This window comes from Pan troglodytes, chromosome 19, assembly GCF_028858775.2.
Source record: "Pan troglodytes isolate AG18354 chromosome 19, NHGRI_mPanTro3-v2.0_pri, whole genome shotgun sequence".
NCBI classification, from domain to species: Eukaryota; Metazoa; Chordata; class Mammalia; order Primates; family Hominidae; genus Pan; species Pan troglodytes.
This window is the reverse complement of record NC_072417.2, coordinates 95,596,641-95,618,053: the sequence shown is the minus strand read 5'-3', so window position 1 is coordinate 95,618,053 and position 21,413 is coordinate 95,596,641. Positions and strand designations below refer to the sequence as shown.

General features: G+C 55.4%; 1 protein-coding gene across 16 annotated transcripts in view; it reads left to right on the top strand.

Annotated features, from left to right (window-relative positions):
• The window catches only part of CSNK1D (casein kinase 1 delta), a 36,381-nt gene that overhangs the window by 13,495 nt on the left and 1,473 nt on the right, over positions 1–21,413 (top strand). For 4 of the 16 annotated variants that reach the window (XR_001710611.3, XR_001710610.3, XR_010153413.1 and 1 more), the window contains 6 exons: positions 6,689–6,837; positions 8,659–8,887; positions 9,300–9,470; positions 10,373–10,521; positions 12,299–12,470; positions 12,889–13,028. Coding sequence is in view for 9 of the 16 variants with exons in the window: in XM_009433549.5 (XP_009431824.2) it covers positions 6,689–6,837; positions 8,659–8,887; positions 9,300–9,470; positions 10,373–10,521; positions 12,299–12,470; positions 12,889–13,028 (1,010 nt within the window). In the remaining 7 variants the exon portion in view is untranslated. Of the gene's footprint in view, positions 1–71; positions 334–6,688; positions 6,838–8,658; positions 8,888–9,299; positions 9,471–10,372; positions 10,522–11,721; positions 12,471–12,888; positions 15,180–15,468; positions 15,705–15,862; positions 15,927–17,070; positions 19,233–21,413 lie in introns of those variants that run through there. The other 12 variants (XM_003315779.7, XM_063800061.1, XM_001167815.8 and 9 more) reach the window with 9 other exon arrangements.

Sequence of the window (21,413 nt, the reverse complement as noted above, 5' to 3'; positions counted from 1 at the left end):
CTGAAAACTTCATGAAAATTTCTATTTGCATTAATGCTCAGTCCCCACATTTATATTGAAACTTTTCACAGATGAGAGTGGAGCATGTCTTCATGTATCTGGCCTTGTCCACCCGATTTTTATCCCCACGCATATGTTTAGCTACCTTCGGGCACCATGAGGGAAAAGTGTTGAGACGACAAATAGCAGCATGAGTGGCCGCTTCCCACCGTGACAGCACCTGGGCAGGGCAGCAGGGTGGCCCTGGATGACTGGCACACTTGGGCGCAGGCAGCCTTGGTTCTCTTTTCAAACCCATTGGCTTCACTTGTTCCTGCAAAATCACCAGTAGCAGTAAGTCCATAGAGCACAAGTGCATTGAGAGGCAAGAGCATGTTGCTTTTACTGTATTTTATCCATTCTCTAATGCCATGGATGACGGGGTACATTGTTACTTAGAGCTAACAAAAGGGGTGATTCTGCTGAGACATTTGGGGGGTAGGGAGGAAAAAGAAACAGGCCAGGTGCAGTGGCTTACATCTGTAGTCTCAGCTACTCTGGAGGCTGAGGCAGGAGGATGGCTTGAGTTCAGGAGGTTAAGGCTGCAGTGAGCTGTGATGGTGCCACTGCCCTCCAGCCTGGGTGACAGCAGGACCCCTGTTAAAGAAAGATAGTGTCAGTAAATACATCATCAGTCGGTACACCATCAGTCACATCACTGAGTAGACCATCAGTCTCATCACTCAGTACACCATCAGTCACATCAGTCGGTACACCATCAGTCAGTACACCATCAGTCACATCAGTCAGTACACCATCAGTCACATCAGTCAGTACACCATCAGTCAGTACACCATCAGTACACCATCAGTCACATCACTCAGTACACCATCAGTCACATCACTCAGTACACCATCAGTCAGTACACCATCAGTCACATCAGTCAGTACACCATCAGTCACATCACTCAGTACACCATCAGTCAGTACACCATCAGTCACATCACTCAGTACACCATCAGTCACGTCACTCGGTATACCATCAGTCACATCAGTCAGTACACCATCAGTCAGTACACCGTCAGTCAGTACACCATCAGTCACATCAGTCGGTATACCATCAGTCACATCAGTCGGTACACCATCAGTCAGTACACCATCAGTCACATCAGTCAGTACACCATCAGTCACATCAGTCAGTACACCATCAGTCAGTACACCATCAGTACACCATCAGTCACATCACTCAGTACACCATCAGTCACATCACTCAGTACACCATCAGTCAGTACACCATCAGTCACATCAGTCAGTACACCATCAGTCACATCACTCAGTACACCATCAGTCAGTACACCATCAGTCACATCACTCAGTACACCATCAGTCACGTCACTCGGTATACCATCAGTCACATCAGTCAGTACACCATCAGTCAGTACACCGTCAGTCAGTACACCATCAGTCACATCAGTCGGTATACCATCAGTCACATCAGTCGGTACACCATCAGTCAGTACACCATCAGTCACATCAGTCAGTACACCATCAGTCACATCAGTCAGTACACCATCAGTCAGTACACCATCAGTACACCATCAGTCACATCACTCAGTACACCATCAGTCACATCACTCAGTACACCATCAGTCAGTACACCATCAGTCACATCAGTCAGTACACCATCAGTCACATCACTCAGTACACCATCAGTCACATCACTCAGTACACCATCAGTCAGTACACCATCAGTCACATCACTCAGTACACCATCAGTCACATCAGTCAGTACACCATCAGTCAGTACACCGTCAGTCAGTACACCATCAGTCACATCAGTCAGTACACCATCAGTCACATCACTCAGTACACCATCAGTCACATCACTCAGTATACCATCACTCAGTACACCATCAGTCACATCACTCGGTATACCATCAGTCACATCAGTCAGTACACCATCAGTCACATCACTCGGTATACCATCAGTCACATCAGTCAGTACACCATCAGTCAGTACACCATCAGTCAGTACACCATCAGTCACATCACTCAGTACACCATCAGTCACATCACTCAGTACACCATCACTCAGTACACCATCAGTCACATCAGTCAGTACACCATCAGTCACATCAGTCAGTACACCATCAGTACACCATCAGTCACATCACTCAGTACACCATCAGTCACATCACTCAGTACACCATCAGTCAGTACACCATCAGTCACATCACTCAGTACACCATCAGTCACATCACTCAGTACACCATCAGTCACATCACTCAGTACACCATCAGTCAGTACACCACCAGTCACATCAGTCAGTACACCATCAGTCATATCAGTCAGTACACCATCAGTCACATCACTCAGTACACCATCAGTTCAGATGGATCATGAGTCCATGCCACATAGTCTTTTGAATACATGAAAGTTTTAGTGTTACGCGATGCGGTCTGTATTCTGTACCTTTCTTTGACCCAGAGTAATCCTGAGATTCTTCCCCATCAATTGCAGCTCTAGGTAATTGATTTTCATTGTTTGATCATCTACATAGCTGTATACAGTAGCTTCGTCTAACTCATACTGCGTTGAGCCCTGGGGAGCTTCTAGCATTTGCTGTTAGGGACAGTGCTTTTGTGCATATCTTGTCCATGTGTCTGGGGCACACATGCCAGCACCTGCGTGTGAAGGTGCAGTGGCTGTTGCTTGGTACGTGCAAATGTCCAGTTCTGCAGGATAACGCAGACGTCTGCATATTGATACGTATCGATTTTTCCAAGGTGGTTATGTAGGTTTCCATTCCCCCCTGCAGTGCAGCCAAGTTTTGTGTAACCCACATCATCCTCAGCCTCACAACACTGTTTTCAGCAGGGCAGAGGGTGAAAAAGGCAGAAACAAAACTGCTGTTACTGGCATGTGATGTGATGTAATTTCCTACATAGGGATCTCAGAACAGATTAGAGAGTTTAGCAAATTTAAGATCAAAATATAAAATCAATTCATTTTGTTAAACCAACAATTTAATTGGTTACAAAATGTAATTTAAAACACTGCTTACGGTAGCAAAAAGGTATCTGGGGAAAATTTTAAGACAGATAAGATCTGCATGCAGAAAATATATAAACTTTATTGAAGGACATTTAAGGAAGATTTGCTTAATTCTCCTCTATGTTCAGAGAAAGGAAGATGCCAGGTGTCAGGTCTCCCAACGTTGCTCTTAACATTCAATGACGTTCCCATCGACATCCAGCCACTTCTCTTTCCTGACAAGGTGACTAGAATTCACTGAGAAGAGTGCAAGTCCAGGATTAATTAAAACACTTGTGAAGAAGAGGGCCATTTGCCCTGCAAACACCAGCACTTACTATAAAGCTGTCGTGATGATACTTTGTGTGGTTCTGGCCACGAGAAGGGCTTAGAAGGAGGACAGCCTAGAACACTGAGCACACCGGGCCTCAGGGGTTTCTAAGTATTTATCATTCTCTGTTAAGAGGAGTCCTGAGTGCTTGGAGAAGCAGCTGATTCCAGGGCTGGGGCAGAAAGAAAGAAGGTGAATCTGGAACACGTGGCAGAAAGAAAAGAATGGCAGGCATTTGTTATGAAGGTACGAGAAAAAGCTTGAAAGGTGATCTGTTGCCTAAATTTGGGACAGTGAAAACTCCAAAATGAGTATTAAGAAGAAGGAACTGTGACTCATTGGAGTGGAGAAAGGGAATTTGGGAATCCGTAATGCTGCATCTAGAGAGAGAAAAGAATTCACAAATCCGTAATAAGGTTGAGTATCTGAAACACCCAAAATCGGAAACTTTATGAGTGCTAACATGATGCTCAAAGGAGATGCTAATGGGGGCAGTTTGGATTTTCAGATTAGGGATGCTCGACTGTGACGCAGAATGCAACTATTCCCAAATCTGAAAGTAGATATGTATTTGCATATATAAAATATATATATATAAAAATACATGTTCAGGTTTATATATATTTGTTTTTTATATAAATATATACATATATATATAAAAGACCGAAACATAAATACACATATATATGTATATGCCTCATGCCTTTAACTTTTTTTTTTTTTTTGAGACGGTCTCATTCTGTCACCCAGGCTGGAGTGCAGTGGTGCAATCACGGCTCACTGCAGTCTTGACTTTCTGGGCCTAAGCCATCCTCCCACCTTAGCCTCCTGAGTAGCTGGGACTGTAGACACACAGCACCATGCCTAGCTAATTTTTAAAATTTTTTTGTAGAGACGGGGGTCTCACTATGTTTCTTTCTGGTCTCAAACTTCGACTTAAGTGATCCTCCCACTTCCACCTCCAACGTGCTAGAATTATAGGCCTGAGCCTGGCCAGTTAAAAAACTTCCGACGGTGGAATACAGTCGAAATCTGTAGTAACGTTTCATGGCTTTCCCTGCTGATGTGAACATCCGGGTCTGTTCAGTTAACCTCTTACTCCAGGTTTGTTTTCCACTTTGGATGCCGGACATTGAGAATGTCACGCATGCTGTGCTCTTCCACGTTCTGCAGGCTCCTCCTCAGCTCTCTTCTGGGATGAGGTTGGGTTCCATGGATCTGTTCAGTCTGGCGTTTCTGCTTATGCTCCCAGCAGTGCAGGGGGCAGCCCAGGGCGCCCTCTCACGGCTCCTTCCCGCCCTCAGGCACAGCTGTCACTGGCTGGCACGGCTGTCAGTCATTGGCCGGGCCCAGTGTTGTGGAAACCACCCTGTGATGTGTGAGGCTGTGTGTTTTGTTTTTTCCCTTAGTTACTTAAGGTGTGAGGGCGAATCAGGCCCCTATTACTGTTTTTGTTAGAAGTAAAAGTAACTTTAACACTTTAAAAAATAAACAATAGCATCTCTTTGACGCTGAGGGCAGAAACTATTTTTTTAATGTAAGATACTGAAAGCACTCATAAAGCAAAAGATTGAGGCATTCATATTCATGAAAAGTCTTTTCATCAAGAAACTCCAGAAGAAAATAAAAAACATGCCATTAACTGAGAGATACTTGCCTCACAAAAAACCTGCAGTGGTTTAGTATCTAGAAGTTATAAAGAACTACTATGAATAGGAAAAAGATACCATGATAGAAAAACTTAGCCAAAAAAAAAAATACATGCCTTCAGAGGAGAGGAGATACATGTGGCCAGTAAAATGAGCTGGGCATGGTGGCGCCCACCTGTAGTCCTACCTACTCAGGAGGCTGAGGCAGGAGAATTGCTTGAACCCAGGAGGTGGAGGTTGCCGTGAGCCAAGATGGTGCCACTGCACTCCAGCCTGGGTGACAGCGAGACCTCGCCTCAAAACAATAAAATAATGAAACAATTTTTTAAATGAATTGAATTTCCCTAGTGGTACCAAAACTTGCTTTAAGACTAAACTAAAAATCTGTCTTGCCATGGAAGGACATAAAAGGTTTATCCAGGCTGTTCACAAGCCGTATGTGTGTAGAGCCATGTGTATAGTTACGGATCCAGTGCTGTGAAAACATACCGAAAAAACATGTTCTTGTGGATATGAGAAAAAAAAATAGGACCAAAGGACGTATTTTGGGGGTGGCATTTTGAGAAACCCACCTGTTGCTGCAGCATTTGAATTTGACTGTGCCATGAGGCTGCGGTGCACATTCCTGTGCGTGTTTTTACCAGCATGTGTTTTCCAGGTCTCTGAGAATCTTCTTGTGGTCGTTGACTTTTCATACGTAACGTCTTGGGTGAAGTGTCCAGGTCTTTCACCCATTTTTTCTAAAATGGATTTTTTTATTTTTTTGACGGGGTCTTGCTCTGTGGCCCAGGCTGGAGCACAGTGGTGCCATCACGGCTCACTGCAGCCTCCATTTCCTGGGCTCAAGTGATCCTTTTGCCTCAGCCTCCCAAGTAGCTGGGACCACAGAAGCGTGCCACCACACCCACCTAATTTCCAGAATTTTTTGTAGAGACAAGGGTCTCCCTTTGTTATCCAGGCTGGTCTCAAACTTCTGAGCTCAAGCAGTCCTCCCGTTTCAGCCTCCCAAAGTGCTAGGATTACAGGCATGAGCCACTGCACCTGGCCCGTGTGCCTTTATAGTGTTGATTATGCCTTCAGCACTGATACTATGCAGCCATCTTTAAATTCTTCCTGTTGGATTTATTGTGTCTTTATTTTCACTTCCCTGATTTGTATGTTTCAATCCTGGGTTACTGTGTAAATCCCCAAAAAGTTTTCATTGCTTTTGCTTTTCTCTTATCCAGTCAAATACTTCTACCAACATCAGAGTAATTGAACATATTTTCTTCTCTCACCTAACCCACGGTAGCTGCTTTCTCTCCTCCCATCTCTGGTGTGACGTTTCTGGCGGACTCTGCTGGTCCTTTATGCCTGAGCTCTTTCTTTCCCATATCGTGGCTGCTTCCTGTGTTTCCTGCCCCCCTGCCCTAGAAGATGGGAGTCAGGGAGGTGGGGCTTCGATCCCCTCCTTGTCCCCCTTACAGCTCCTGTCTGCTTGGCCCTCATCCAACGTCTGCCTCAGGCCATTTGCTAATAGATGGGGCCTAATCTCGAGGATGGGTCCCTGAGGAGCGGCGTTGCCGGGGTCTTCTACCTCCACCACCCCTCCCCCGTTCAGGGTTGTCACCATGACCCCTTGGTGTGCATAGTGCAGACTTAGTATGGAGCTGAGGCAGGGCCTGGACTGAAACACTGTGTCTGATTTCCTTGCCTAGTGGGCATCCCCACCATCAGATGGTGCGGGGCAGAGGGGGACTACAACGTCATGGTGATGGAGCTGCTGGGGCCAAGCCTGGAGGACCTCTTCAACTTCTGCTCCAGGAAATTCAGCCTCAAAACCGTCCTGCTGCTTGCTGACCAAATGGTAAGGACTGTTTCCTGACAGTTGGCACACACTTGCTGTCTGATAGAATCAGCCACTCGCTTGTGCTGTTCTTGCCATTATTATGGCCGTTAATTCACAGAGGAAATGGAAATGTGCTGAGCCTCAGCCTTGAGGCTCCGGTGGCTCAGCTCACTGGCTTCTCGAGGCTCCGGTGGCTCCGCTCACTGGCTTCTCGAGGCTCCGGCGGCTCAGCTCACTGGCTTGTCGAGGCTCCGGCGGCTCAGCTGACTGGCTTGTCGAGGCTCCGGCGGCTCAGCTGACTGGCTTGTCGAGGCTCCGGCGGCTCAGCTCACTGGCTTCTGGAGGCTCCGGCGGCTCAGCTCACTGGCTTCTCGAGGCCCCGGCGGCTCAGCGCACTGGCTTCTCGAGGCCCCGGCGGCTCAGCTGACTGGCTTCTCGAGGCCCCGGCGGCTCAGCTCACTGGCTTCTCGAGGCTCCGGCGGCTCAGCGCACTGGCTTCTCGAGGCTCCGGCGGCTCAGCTCACTGGCTTCTCGAGGCTCCGGCGGCCCAGCTCACTGGCTTCTCGAGGCTCCGGCGGCCCAGCTCACTGGCTTCTCGAGGCTCCGGCGGCCCAGCTCACTGGCTTCACGAGGCTCCGGCGGCCCAGCTCACTGGCTTCTCGAGGCTCCGGCGGCCCAGCTCACTGGCTTCTCGAGGCTCCGGCGGCCCAGCTCACTGGCTTCTCGAGGCTCCGGCGGCCCAGCTCACTGGCTTCACGAGGCTCCGGCGGCCCAGCTCACTGGCTTCTCGAGGCTCCGGCGGCTCAGCTCACTGGCTTCTGGAGGCTCCGGCGGCTCAGCTCACTGGCTTCTCGAGGCTCCGGCGGCTCAGCTCACTGGCTTCTGGAGGCTCCGGCGGCTCAGCTCACTGGCTTCTCGAGGCTCCGGCGGCTCAGCTCACTGGCTTCTGGAGGCTCCGGCGGCTCAGGTGACTGGCTTCTGGAGGCTCCGGCGGCTCAGCTCACTGGCTTCTCGAGGCTCCGGCGGCTCAGCTGACTGGCTTCTTGAGGCTCCGGCGGCTCAGCTCACTGGCTTCTGGAGGCTCCGGCGGCTCAGCTCACTGGCTTCTGGAGGCTCCGGCGGCTCAGCTCACTGGCTTCACGAGGCTCCGGCGGCTCAGCTCACTGGCTTCTCGAGGCTCCGGCGGCTCAGCTCACTGGCTTCATGAGGCTCCGGCGGCTCAGCTCACTGGCTTCTCGAGGCTCCGGCGGCTCAGCTCACTGGCTTCTCGAGGCTCCGGCGGCTCAGCTCACTGGCTTCTCGAGGCTCCGGCGGCTCAGCTCACTGGCTTCTCGAGGCTTCTGGAGGCTCCGGTGGCTCAGCTCACTGGCTTCTGGAGGCTCTGGTGGCTGAGCTCACTGGCTTGGAGGCCACCTTCTCGGTACCAGCATAGCACGTTTCCATTCAGTGGGTTCCTCAGTCTCTCAGGAACACACGTGATTCCTAAGCACCTCCGTGCAGTTTCTCTGCTAATCCTGGTGTGTAGTCTGTGCAGAGAACAGTGCTGGGAGAGACCGATGTCTAGTGGCGGGTTGTCCCCTCTCTGTCGCCTCACCTCTCTGTTTTGTGGGAGCTGAAGGCAAAGCGCCTAGGCCTGTGGAGGGTGGAGTGTGGAGGGTTGCTGCAGGCACCTGGGGGAACAATTTGGTCAGTTCGGCGTCCCCCTCGCTAATTGTTAAACTACCCTGCTGTGGCTGAGGGGCAGAAACAATGCAGCCACTGGTGTAGTGTCCCACAGTTGAGCGGTCCCTCCCTGAGACTGCCCTGGGGTGCCATCTCGCGCCCTTGCTCTGCTCACAGATCAGTCGCATCGAATACATTCATTCAAAGAACTTCATCCACCGGGATGTGAAGCCAGACAACTTCCTCATGGGCCTGGGGAAGAAGGGCAACCTGGTGTACATCATCGACTTCGGGCTGGCCAAGAAGTACCGGGACGCACGCACCCACCAGCACATCCCCTATCGTGAGAACAAGAACCTCACGGGGACGGCGCGGTACGCCTCCATCAACACGCACCTTGGAATTGGTGAGCCCCTGGGCGTGGGGTCACTGACCTGGGGTGCCTTTGGGCACGTCCATGCCTCAGCCCAGGGAGAGGCCAGCCTCTCGGGGAGCTGGGGCTGCAAGCGTGTCATCAGACCTTTGTGGCAGACAGGCTGGCTCGTGACTGCCAGGTGTATGGGGGCAGGCGGATGCTGGGACATTTCTGAGTCACCTGTGATGTGTTTGGGAATTTCCTTAGTATGCATGAGGGGCAGCTCTGGGTGAGAGTGATCTGGGCATGTGTGTCTGAGGTTCGTCTCCACTGGAAGTGCCAGCTGGAGTGATCCAGGCATGTGTGTCCTGAGGCTAGTCTCCACTGGAAGGGCCAGCCGGGTCTTTTGCTTTGACGTGAGCACGCAAGTGCCGTTCTTCACGCCTTTCCCTTTTCTTTTCAGAACAATCCCGAAGAGATGACTTGGAGTCTCTGGGCTACGTGCTAATGTACTTCAACCTGGGCTCTCTCCCCTGGCAGGGGCTGAAGGCTGCCACCAAGAGACAGAAATATGAAAGGATTAGCGAGAAGAAAATGTCCACCCCCATCGAAGTGTTGTGTAAAGGCTACCCTTGTAAGTCTCTGGAGGCCTCTTCTCAGTGGAGCCGCTCACAGGGGTTGCATATGCGTCGGGTGTGCCGAGACGGCTCAGTCTGGGTTTTGTCAGAAGAGTTGCTCGCTTTCCAAAGGGGTGGTGGCAGGAAAGCGGGGCGTTTTTGTGTATGGAGGTAACAGCCTGCCCTCCTGTTCATCTTGACTTACTTGCCAAGTGCCCATCAGCGTGGGGAGTACTTGGAGGCCCTGGAGAGATAGCAGGCAAGGCAGGCCCGAGCCTCAGGGCCCCAAGTGGCTGGAAAGGGATGGACGAGCAGTGGTGGGGCCTCTCTCTGCAGTGGCTGCCCTCTCTGGCCCCCTCCAGGAGCTCAGGAGATTTCCTTTGCATTTGTAGGATTGCCCCAGGATACACACCTCAAATGAAACTAAATTGTGCTTTATGACTTCTTTTTTTTTTTTTAAGACACAGTCTCACTCTGTCGCCAAGGCTAGAGTGCAGTGGCGTGATCTCGGCTCACTGCAAGCTCCGCCTCCCGGGTTCATACCATTCTCCTGCGTCAGCCTCCCCAGTAGCTGGGACTACAGGCGCCCACCACCACGCTCTAGAATTTTTTTTTTTTTCAGTAGAGATGGGGTTTCACTGTGTTAGCCAGGATGGTCTTGATCTCCTGACCTCGTGATCCGCCCTCCTCAGCCTCCTAGAGTGCTGGGATGACAGGCGTGAGCTGCCGCGCCCGGCCGTGACTTGAATACTTTTCTATGCTTTCTCAAGGCTTCGAGTCTTAGAAATCTGACAGGTGTTTTGCATCTGTCCTTCTCCCCTTGAGTGTGCAGCAGCAGGAGGTAGACAGCGACGTTGGCAGAGACACCTTGAGTCGCAGTTGGGTTTCATGAGTTAGCTTTGAGTTTCTTGTTTTGTAGCCGAATTTGCCACATACCTGAATTTCTGCCGTTCCTTGCGTTTTGACGACAAGCCTGACTACTCGTACCTGCGGCAGCTTTTCCGGAATCTGTTCCATCGCCAGGGCTTCTCCTATGACTACGTGTTCGACTGGAACATGCTCAAATTTGTAAGTCGCACTGCCAGCACGTTCGCTGAGTGTGGTGTGCGGGGGATGGCTTGTCAGTGAGAGGCCGGCGGCCGTCTTGTTGAGGGGCTGTACCATATAGGGAGTGTCTCTGGTTGTGAAGGGCAAGTGTGTAGTGGGCAGGACCTGGACTGAGTGGGTGTCTGCCTGCCAGAAAGGGGTGCCAAGAAGTAAGACGCCATTAGGGAACGCAGAGGGGTCCATGGAATTCCTGGGTGTGGACAGCAGGAGGCCCCCTCCCTCCCTGTCACCAAGCGGAGCTAGGGCCCAGAGCATGCCCTGGGGGCAGAGGGTGGGGGCTGGGGGTGCGCATTCCCATTCACTGTGCCACATGGTCGTGGTGCCCACGAGATGAGCGGGGTTGGGGCCTGGTGAGGTGCTACCCGTCTAGCCTGACTGACCCTGTCATGAGCTGGTTTTCCCTGTGGCTTTCTTGATGCGGTGTGAGCGTGCCGTGGAGCCTCTAAAACAGGCAGCCCAGCCCTGGGTCCATGTCTGAGCTGAATTACTTTTCAGACACCGCTGTCAGAATTGAAGCTCCTGTGGAACTGTTGTGTTCCTTCATTAAAAACTTACTGTTTTATTATGAGTTTTAAATAGAATTGGGAGCTTTTCCAGGCGGCGGTCTGATGGAGGAGCAGAACTGCCTCTTGGGAGGGTACAAAAACGGCGGCCTTGTCCAGTAGTCGTGCAGGGGCCAGGGAGGGGCGGGGTCTCCAGATGCTGGGAGGGGTGCACTCTGTTCATCTTGACTTACTTGCCAAGTGCCCATCAGCGTGGGGAGTACTTGGAGGCCCCGGAGAGATGGCAGGCGAGGCAGGCCCGAGCCTCAGGGCCCCAGGTGCCGGGAGGGGTGCACTCGGCAGGGCAGATCAGTCCCTCTGCCGGGGCTGTGCTGCCTCGGGAGGAATCAGAGCGACCCTCCTGCGGCATTAGAGTCACCCGGCCCTCAGAGCAGGCTAGGCCAGCGTTTTCCATAAATGGCAGCATGAGGAGTCTGGGCGGTGCTGGCCGCACGGTGCTGCAGCCGCAGGTGTGTCGGTCTGTGTGTTGCCTGGTGAACGTGGCTGTGTCCAATGAGCTGTACTTGCAGGAAGAAGTGGCACCTGGGTTTGGCCCCGGGGCTGTAGTTTGCAGGCCCCTGCCGCACAGCATTGGCAGTTAGAATCTGCTCTTTCATAGGTTGCTGTCTCGGCTTAAAATCTGACCTCCCCACCCCCGTGCATCTGGATAGTGCAGCACAGACCCGGCTGCCGGCTGCCGGCCGCGCCACCACACCTGCACAGGCTGTTGGAGGCCGCAGGGTCCGGACCCTGAGTGTACTCCTCGTCCGACCAAACGCTCTCATCCCCACCCCGCTTTCCTCCCCAGCTGTCACCATTTGGGGCCTGTCTTTGGCCTCCGATGGTTCCTGTCCCTCTCCTCTTCCTGCACGTGTCAGTGAGCATGTTCACAGAGGAGCAGGGGGTAGCTGCTGCCCATTTGGAAGTTTAAGGAAGTTCTGAGCCCACAGGGAGATGCCATGGCGAGTGGGGTTTTTTCGATTGTTGGGGGAGCTGAGAGGCCTGGCTCTGACCCCTTGTGGGGATGATGCTGGCATCCCGTGGGGAGAAACGTGCAGCGTGTGGGGGGCTTTGCAGGCAGTCTCGTCCCAGTGCCCTTTGGTAGGTATTTTCTCACGTGGCCGGGGCAGCCTAGGACCTAGGGTTGCTTTCTGCCAAAGTTGGTTCCATTCCGGCCTCACCTCCTGCCTCCTCAGGGTGCCAGCCGGGCCGCCGATGACGCCGAGCGGGAGCGCAGGGACCGAGAGGAGCGGCTGAGACACTCGCGGAACCCGGCTACCCGCGGCCTCCCTTCCACAGCCTCCGGCCGCCTGCGGGGGACGCAGGAAGTGGCTCCCCCCACACCCCTCACCCCTACCTCACACACGGGTGAGTGCCCCCCTCCCAGCGCTCTGGGGCTGGCTCTGGGGTAACTTCTTGTGTCTTGGGGTTGGTGGGGACAACAGGGTACTTGGTGGTGGACGCTGTAAGTGCCCTGTGTCAGGCGATGCTCGCTCCTGAGGGTGGATGAGCCAGGCTGCCCAGGCGCCTTTAGAAATGCGGGCACCTGCTGGTGTGCGTGATTCCTCCTGCATCTCACGTTCCTCCCCTGTGAGCCCCTTGACCTCGCTCCCATGTCCCTTTGTGTCCCTCCGGCCGGATCTGAGTGTTGGTGGCCATCGGCCACAGCCAGGTCCTGACTGTCCAGGCAGCCCAGGGTCCTCTCCGGCCACAGCCTCTCATAGAAAGCCCCGAGTGAGAGGCAGCAGACGGGGGCGGCCCACTCCGTTTCTCTCCCTGTCCTCAGCTAACACCTCCCCCCGGCCCGTCTCCGGCATGGAGAGAGAGCGGAAAGTGAGTATGCGGCTGCACCGCGGGGCCCCCGTCAACATCTCCTCGTCCGACCTCACTGGCCGACAAGATACCTCTCGCATGTCCACCTCACAGGTAGGTGCAGAGCTCCCGGGCGGGCGCTGGGCCTCGGGCTACCCCGTCCGAGTCAGGAGCGGGCTGTGGTTTCTCCAGGGCTTCTTCTTTCCTTTCTTCCCCCCATTTTTGAGAGTTTTTAGTCTCGCCAGGGTGTGGTGTCTTGGTTGCAGATGAGGCTTCTCGGGAGGGCCTGGGAGACATGCTGGGCCATCATGGGGCTTGTCTCCTGGTTGCAGGTGGCCAGTCTCAGGTCTCAGGTCCCTGAGGCCAGCAAACCGTGGGGGCTTTCTCCTGCTGTTTGAGTGCCCCGCTGCCCGCAGCCGTCCCCAGGCAGCTGACACCACTCGCCTGCTTGCGCCCCATTGTGGGTGCCCCCGGCCCAAGGGAACCTTCCTCATTCTTCCTCATTCTTGCCACTGGCCAGGGATGGAGGCCCGTAGGGACCTCCACGGGCTTCTTGTGAGACCCTCCCTGGTGGCATGCCCTGCAACGAGGCTTCCCTTCTTTTGACGGCCTTGCCTGTCTTCCCTTGGACGAGAAGTACCCTGTTGGCAGCCCAGGCCTAGCCACGGCCGCCGCCTCTTCAGCATCCTGCAGCGGCCTCTCCTCTCCTCGCTCTGGCTTTTGTTGTCTTTTGCGTTTGCTAACGTGCTCTTTGAACTAGAACAGCTTTCTCCATATGGATCCATTATATTTCTTCAAATAGTTTTCTGGGTTGTTCGCCAACAGGGGCAGGGTTAGTGGGGCAGGGCTGTGTTTCACCAGCAGGCATCCTGGGGGGTGCCCAGATCCCCCACGGGTCTTCCGGATGAGCAGGAACTCAGTTCAGAAATGCCCTGGAGCCTGGCTGTGGGCTTGTGGGGAGGTGTTTGTTGGGATCACAGGATGGAGCCAGGCCTGCTGCCGTGAGCGGGGCTGGGTGTAGCTGGCTAGCCAGGAACATGCCGGAGTGGGGAGCACTCTTGACCACTTGCCGTCTTTTAATGATTGGGGTTACTGCACGTTTCTAATTCACTAATAATTTCACTAGAAACAGACCTTTTTGTATAACTTCCTCCCAAAGAGACCAAAGATGCAGGGATTTTGGCTTCGTGGTTATTTTGACTTTGTGGTTATATGAATTGGGCTCGAGGGGTCTGGGCTGCGTCACGAGAGTGGGTCCCTTACGTGCACACAACCCTGCTGTTACCTCCAGACACAGCACAGAAAGGGTTTAACTGGCTTCTTTCCACGAGCCTGGCACTTGTGCATCAGTTCCTGTGAGCAGGTCCCGGGAGGGTCTGCCCGTGCCCTCGTGTCTTGATGCGCGGCTGGCTCTGTAGCCCCTGAACCATGGTACAGGAGCCGAGAGTGCTCCCCATGCTGGGTGCTGACCGGACTTGGACAGCCTCGCCCCAGCGCTTGGCTGACAAAGACTAGGGAAGGGGCCTGAGTGCTTTTTGTTTGTTTTAAAGAAAGTAAAGTGTCCAGTGGTTTGGGATCTTTGTGGGCAGTGAAGGTGTCCTGAGCGTGCTGAGCAGTCACAGCCCTGAGTCCAGCTGCCTCTTCTCGGTACACGGCCTTGGCGGCACCTGGGTGTGGCTGTTGTAGCCACCAGCCCCCAAGGTGGCCGTGAGCAGTGTCTCCTTCCATGGTGAGCTGTGGCAGGAACCCACAGCTGGCTCTTAGGCCCTCGTTTTCCATATGAGGAAATACAACGTGGGCTCTAACAGCAGGGAGGAGTCTCCAGAGAGCGCTGGTTTGGGGGTGTGTTCTCTCCAAAAGAAGCCTCCTGGCCTCTGGTCCTGGACACCCTGGGGGGCCTTCCCGAGAGGCATGTTGAGGGCTCCCCACCTCCAGGGCGGGCCCCCTCCTTTGTCACCATCTCACAGGAAGGCTTTGGCCGTGTGTCCTTCCTGCCAGACTCTGCCAGCACCAGCACACGTGGTGGCTGTGAGCAGCAGCCCCCGTTTTGAATCCCAAGGGGGAATACAGGAGGCTCAATTGCTCTGAGCGCCTCACCTGTTTGCTCGGGTGAGCTGGAGAGACAGTCACCGTGGGCAGTGACTCATCCCCGGCCAGTCTTCCTCCTCGGGCCGTCGCTCTTCCCTGTTCTTTCTGCTCCTCTCAGGAGACCTTGCGCCCTGTGGAGATGGGAGGAGGCAGCAGGAAGGTCTCCCAGGGCTTGCTGGCCGTGGCTGGGTGTGGATGGGTGGAAGACCACGTGGCAGCCTGCCTGTAGGTCACAGAGGCCCCCATAGTTGTAGGACCCCGCCCCAGCCTGGACTCCGCCTGGGTCTGTTCCCTCTTCGCCCCCTCTCTTTTCGGGCTGTTGGTGTTCGGCCAGGGCTCTTTGGCTACAGTAGCCTGGGCCCTAAAGGCCATCTAGTTGCTGAGTCTGTTTGGGGTTTTTACTTTGTGAGAAGAAGGCCTCGTCATTCCAACAGTCGATGACTCGCTTTGATCAACCCCTGCCCAGGACTAGGCCTGAGCCCTGTCGTCGTACCGGCGAGGATGTGCGTCTCCCCTGCCTGCAGGCTGTGCCCTGAGACCCAGTTGTGGGGCTGCCCAGCACCTGCCATCCTGCTGGGATCAGGTTTTCTTAGTGCTTGAGAAGACTCAGGAGGGCCTGTCCCATGCCATTGTTGGCCTTAAGAGCAAGTGATTCCAGAAGAGGAGTGGGCACCACTCTCATCCAGAGGCCCGTCCTGAGAGGCAAGTGAGGCTGTGCTCTGTGCCTGGGCTCCCCCAGGTGGCACCTGTCGGTCTGTGGACCTGGTTGAGGCAAGGACGCCCATCTGGACATGGAGCCGACACAGGTAGTCAGGGGGCCAGCGGGACGCTTACCAACAGCTGTCTTTTCCCCACCTCAGAATAGCATTCCTTTCGAACACCACGGCAAGTAGCTGCTCGTCTCCCATCGGAAGGCAGCACTGGGTGAGTGTGCGCGTGGCGGGCGCCAGGCAGCAGCGCCAGGTGGGTGGGAGCCACCATGCCCCACCCATGGGAGCTTGCAGGTGGGCTGGGCTTGCATGCCAGGTGCTGGAGGTAGAGTGAGGCTTCTTCTGCTCTGTTCTTCTTGTGGGGTGCAGAGCGGCGGCAGTCCGCTGCCCAGTCTTGGAGGGAGGCTGTCCACAGAGAGCTTTGGAACAGAGTGACCCCAGGAGACCATCCTGTTGGCCTGTGGCCTCCCCGTGACTGCGTTCCGTGTGCCATTGCTCTCCTCCTGTCCTGGGTGCCCACCCGTGAGGCAGGAGTGGCAAGGCGGGTGCCCCGAGCACTTGAGTTGCCTTGTCTGCGGTCGGCCGTGCCTGGAGGGGCGTCTGTGTCCTGCTCAGCTGGGTGGCTCCACGCTTGGTGTTGGGGGCTCCTAAGCTCTTGCTGCGCCACACTCTGGGCAGTCTCTGCCATGCCGGCTTTTCTAGTCGCCTCTCTCTTCCTGTCTCATTTATCTCTGTCCTTGTTTTGTGTTTCTTTTCACACTTGGTCTCTGCCCAGCCGTCTTGTCCACGCAGCTTCGTCTGTATTAACTCCTCCAGCTGCAGCCCACTCACTCCCCGCCGTCGGTGCATGGCCGGCGTCCACGCTGTGCTCCCTCCTCGGCAGCCACGCGCGCTCGGCGGCTCCTTCCAGCAGGGGCTTGCGCTTCTGTCGGGTCTGTGCCGCTGGGAGACCCGCTGCAGTTTTCACACTGTGCACACTCTGGAAATGTGTTGACAGGAACTGCTTTTCACGTCTTCCCTGAGAGGGGTACCCATTTTCAAACACCAGGTTCCTTTCCAGGAAGGGAGACAGGAGCACCCGTCTCCGCTCCACTCGGATCCTCCGACCCTGCTGAGCCCGGCTCCGCGGGCACCTTGCTTGCATGCCTCTTCCTTCTTCCCGTCTTCCTGTCACTTGTTCTGCTGAGCACGTGTCCCGGCCACAGAGGCCCCTGTGCGTGGCGGGGGACGCAGGCGTCTAGACTGGGGCTAGGCGGTGGCGGTGCGTCCCCTCCCTGCCCAGCACCGTCACTGTGGTATCTGCCTGGCCGGCTCCCCCAGCCCCATGCTGACCTTCTCCTGTGCTTTGGCTCCGACAGATTCCTGGTCGGGTGGCTTCCAGTGGTCTTCAGTCTGTCGTGCACCGATGAGAACTCTCCTTATTGCTGTGAAGGGCAGACAATGCATGGCTGATCTACTCTGTTACCAATGGCTTTACTAGTGACGCGTCCCCCGGTCTAGGATCGAAATGTTAACACCGGGAGCTCTCCAGGCCACTCACCCAGCGACGCTCATGGGGGAAACATACTAAACGGACAGACTCCAAGAGCTGCCACCGCTGGGGCTGCACTGCGGCCCCCCACGTGAACTCGGTTGTAACGGGGCTGGGAAGAAAAGCAGAGAGAGAATTGCAGAGAATCAGACTCCCTTTCCAGGGCCTCAGCTCCCTCCAGTGGTGGCCGCCCTGTACTCCCTGACGATTTCCACTGTAACTACCAATCTTCTACTTGGTTAAGACAGTTTTGTATCATTTTGCTAAAAATTATTGGCTTAAATCTGTGTAAAGAAAATCTGTCTTTTTATTGTTTCTTGTCTGTTTTTGCAGTCTTACAAAAAAAATGTTGACTAAGGAATTCTGAGACATGCTGGCTTGGAGTTTGTGTATGAGGTGGAGTCGGGCAGGGAGAAGGTGCAGGTGGATCTCAAGGGTGTGTGCTGTGTTTGTTTTGCAGTGTTTTATTGTCCACTTTGGAGAGGAGATTTCTCATCAAAAGTCCGTGGTGTGTGTGCGTGCCCGTGTGTGGTGGGACCTCTTCAACCTGATTTTGGCGTCTCACCCTCCCTCCTCCTGTAATTGACATGCCTGCTGTCAGGAACTCTTGAGGTCCTCGGAGAGCAGTTAGGGACCGCAGGCTGCCGCGGGGCAGGGGTGCGGTGGGTGTTACCAGGCAAAGCACTGCGCGCTTCTTCCCCAGGAGGTGGGCAGGCAGCTGAGAGCTTGGAAGCAGAGGCTTTGAGACCCTAGCAGGACAATTGGGAGTCCCAGGATTCAAGGTGGAAGATGCGTTTCTGGTCCCTTGGGAGAGGACTGTGACCCGAGTGGTGGTTACTGTAGTGTTTGTTGCCTTGCTGCCTTTGCACTCGGTCCATTTTCTCAGCACTCAATGCTCCTGTGCGGATTGGCACTCGGTCTGTGTGAATGCCTGTGCTTAAAACCAGGAGCGGGGCTGTCCTTGCCACGTGCCAAGACTAGCTCAGAAAAGCCGGCAGGCCAGAAGGACCCACCCTGAGGTGCCAAGGAGCAGGTGACTCTCCCAACTGGACCCAGAACCTTCACGGCCAGAAAGTAGAGTCTGCGCTGTGACCTTCTGTTGGGTGCGTGTCTGTTGGTCAGAAGTGAAGCAGCGTGCGTGGGGCCGAGTCCCACCAGAAGGCAGGTGGCCTCCGTGAGCTGGTGCTGCCCCAGGCTCCATGCTGCAGTGCCCTGAGGTTCCCAGGATGCCTTCTCGCCTCTCACTCCGCAGCACTTGGGCGGTAGCCAGTGGCCATGTGGTCCCAACCGCGATGCGCAGGGCAGTCTGTGTTCGTGGGCACTTCGGCTGGACCCCATCACGATGGACGATGTTCCCTTTGGACTCTAGGGCTCCGAAGGTGTGCACCTTGGTTCTCCCTTCTCCAACCCAGAGTTCCCCAGATGACATAACTGGCTGGCATCCCAGAACACAGTTGTTCACCCCCCCCCCCAGCTGGCTGGCCGTCTGCCTGAGCCCATGGATGCTTTCTCAATCCTAGGCTGGTTACTGTGTAAGCGTTATGGAGTACGGGGCCTTGAGCGGGTGGGAGCTGTGTGTTGAAGTACAGAGGGAGGTCGGGGTGGGTCAGAGCCGAGTTAAGAGATTTTCTTTGTTGCTGGACCCCTTCTTGAAGGTAGACGTCCCCCACCCGGAGAGACGTCGCGCTGTGGCCTGAAGTGGCGCAAGCTTGCTTTGTAAATATCTGTGGTCCCGATGTAGTGCCCAGAACGTTTGTGCGAGGCAGCTCTGCGCCCGGGTTCCAGCCCGAGCCTCGCCAGGTCGCGTCTTCGGAGTGCTTGTGACAGTCCTTGCCCAGTATCTAGTCCCCGTCGCCCTGTGCAGGAGACGTAGGTAGGACGTCGTGTCAGCTGTGCACTGGCGGCCAGTCTCCGAGCTGTGCGTTTGTATCGCCACTGTATTTGTGTACTTTAACAATTGTGTAAATAATAAATTCATAATGACTTCTATCTTTCTTCCCTCCCCTTTCCATGTGGTCTTTATTTCATCAGCTTGAGAGTTTTCACTGTGTTGAGGTGAACTGTGTGAAAATACTTCTTTGAGATGGCTGTTTGTTCTTTCTCAGCCTGTGGGTGTCTGGGAGCTGGCAGAGCAGGAGGAGAGCTGCCCCATGGGCCTGCTGCCGGGCAGGTAGGGGTGGCGACTGCTCCTCGCCGTGCTGCCCCCTTGGGCTCTTGTGCACACAGAAGTCCACGCACGTTCTGTGTGACGGTTCTGGAGAGTCCCTGCCTTCTCGGGCGGCACCGGCAGCCGCACTCCAGCCGCCTGGGGTGAGCGCATGTCCCTTCCCCCTGCCATAGGGCCGTGGTGCTCAGGGATCCCCCTGTCGCTTGAGCTGTTGAAGCCCAGGAGCTGCCCGATGGCCCTGCACAGGCACAAGGAGATAGGGTTCCTCTCCGCCCCCCACCCGCCCAGAGCACACAGCAGCGGCCCCTATCCAAGGCCTGCGGGGGCTGTCAGGCTGCCAGAGCAGGGAGGTCTGCACCAACTCCTGACCTGTGCTCATGTGTGGGTGAGCTCAGCCAGGCTAGGCCGCCTCCCCTCCCAGCTCCCCTCCCACCCCCACCTCCAACCAATACTCTCCACTCCAGGCCACTCCCTTGGCCCCTTGGCCAGGGTCACGCTGCCTAAGAGGAGGATATTTTTGTTTGTAGTGAAAAAGCACAGGGACTTCGGGTCACTTGCCTGGAGGTTGCTCTAAGAACGGTGTAGCTTTCTGAGCCCCACGTGGGTATGTGCTGAGGGGGTTCTGGGGCTGTCCCGCCAACTCTGCCTGTGATGCACTCCTTCCCCAACCGTGGGGATGCCCGTGGCCTGGAGCTCTGCCAGCCCCTCCTCCCAGGCCCTTCCTCTCAGCCATTCTGGCTGTGCCCTGGGCATCTGAGCTGGCTTCCGGGCCTTCCCTGTCTCCAGCCCACCTCACGTGGTTCCCTCTTGCTGCCCCAGACTGAGACACCGTGTGAGGCCTCACTGTGGCCGTGGCTGAGGCTCAGCCCCTGCCCCGCTCACCGGCCCCAACCGGAAAATGGCAAGACCCAAGTTCCAGTTCCTGCCTGAGCTTCCCAGGCCTGCAGCCGCCCTTCTGGGGTTCCCTGCCCTGAGAGGGAGCAGGGGCTGCATGTCCTCAAGGCCTGTTGCATCTCATCTGCGGGGGCATGAGCGGACAGAGTTAGAGGGCTTGTTCTCTGAACCTGAGTCTGGCTGGGTCTGTGTCCTCGGGCATAGTTTAGACGCTGAAAAGAGCAGGCCCTCCAGGTACTGGGCAGCGCCTCCCGGGAGCTTCACCATAGACCCCCTCGGAAGGCTGAGGGACGGCAGCGTCCGGGGCCACCAAGCCCTTTCTGGGTCCCCTGTGCCTCCCCCGCCACCTCCCCCAGCACAGACCTTGCACACATCTGTTCCAGGGCTGTTCTCTGGGAAGGCCCAGGCCGGGCGGACACCTCCCTTCTCCCTCTGATCTGGGATCATGTGAAGAAGTCTGTGCGCCCTCTGCCCCCCACCCCCACCCCAAGTAGCAGTGGGTTCTGGACGGACGTGTCTCTGGTCAGGGGATCTTCACAACACGGTAGACCTGAACCACTTTTGGCACTAGAATCTGTCGCCGGGGTTGGGGGATAGCTCTGTGCAGCCCACGCACCAGACCTCTGCCCCCAGCTTCCTCCCAGTGGGCTCCGGGCTTCCCTTCCCCTTCACTCCTGCCTGTCGGGTCAGAGCAGACCCGCTGCCCCATGGCTTCCCTCCTTTAAAGGCACCAGCTGAGGGAGGGGTTGGTAGAACTCAGCGCCCACTCACGCCCACCCTGCGGCACAGGGACCCCAGCCCCCACACGTCCTGTGCCCCCAACCAAGCGTGGCCGCCTTCCCACATCTGGACCACTCCTGAATCACTGAGCACGGTCCCTCAGGCATGTCTGTCCGGGAGCAGCACTGCCTGGCTACTTTGTGTTGAGCCTCTGCTGTGTGCTGTGGGTGTGGGGACCAGAGTGGGGCAGACGAGGGGTGACAGTTGAGCTAGAGAGACTGCTTCCTGCCTAGGGGAGGGTGAGGGCCCGAGATACCTGGAAACAGGGTTCCAGGAGCGAGCACCCCTCACCCGGCCCATGACCTCCCTGCCAGTACCTCTGTAAGCCC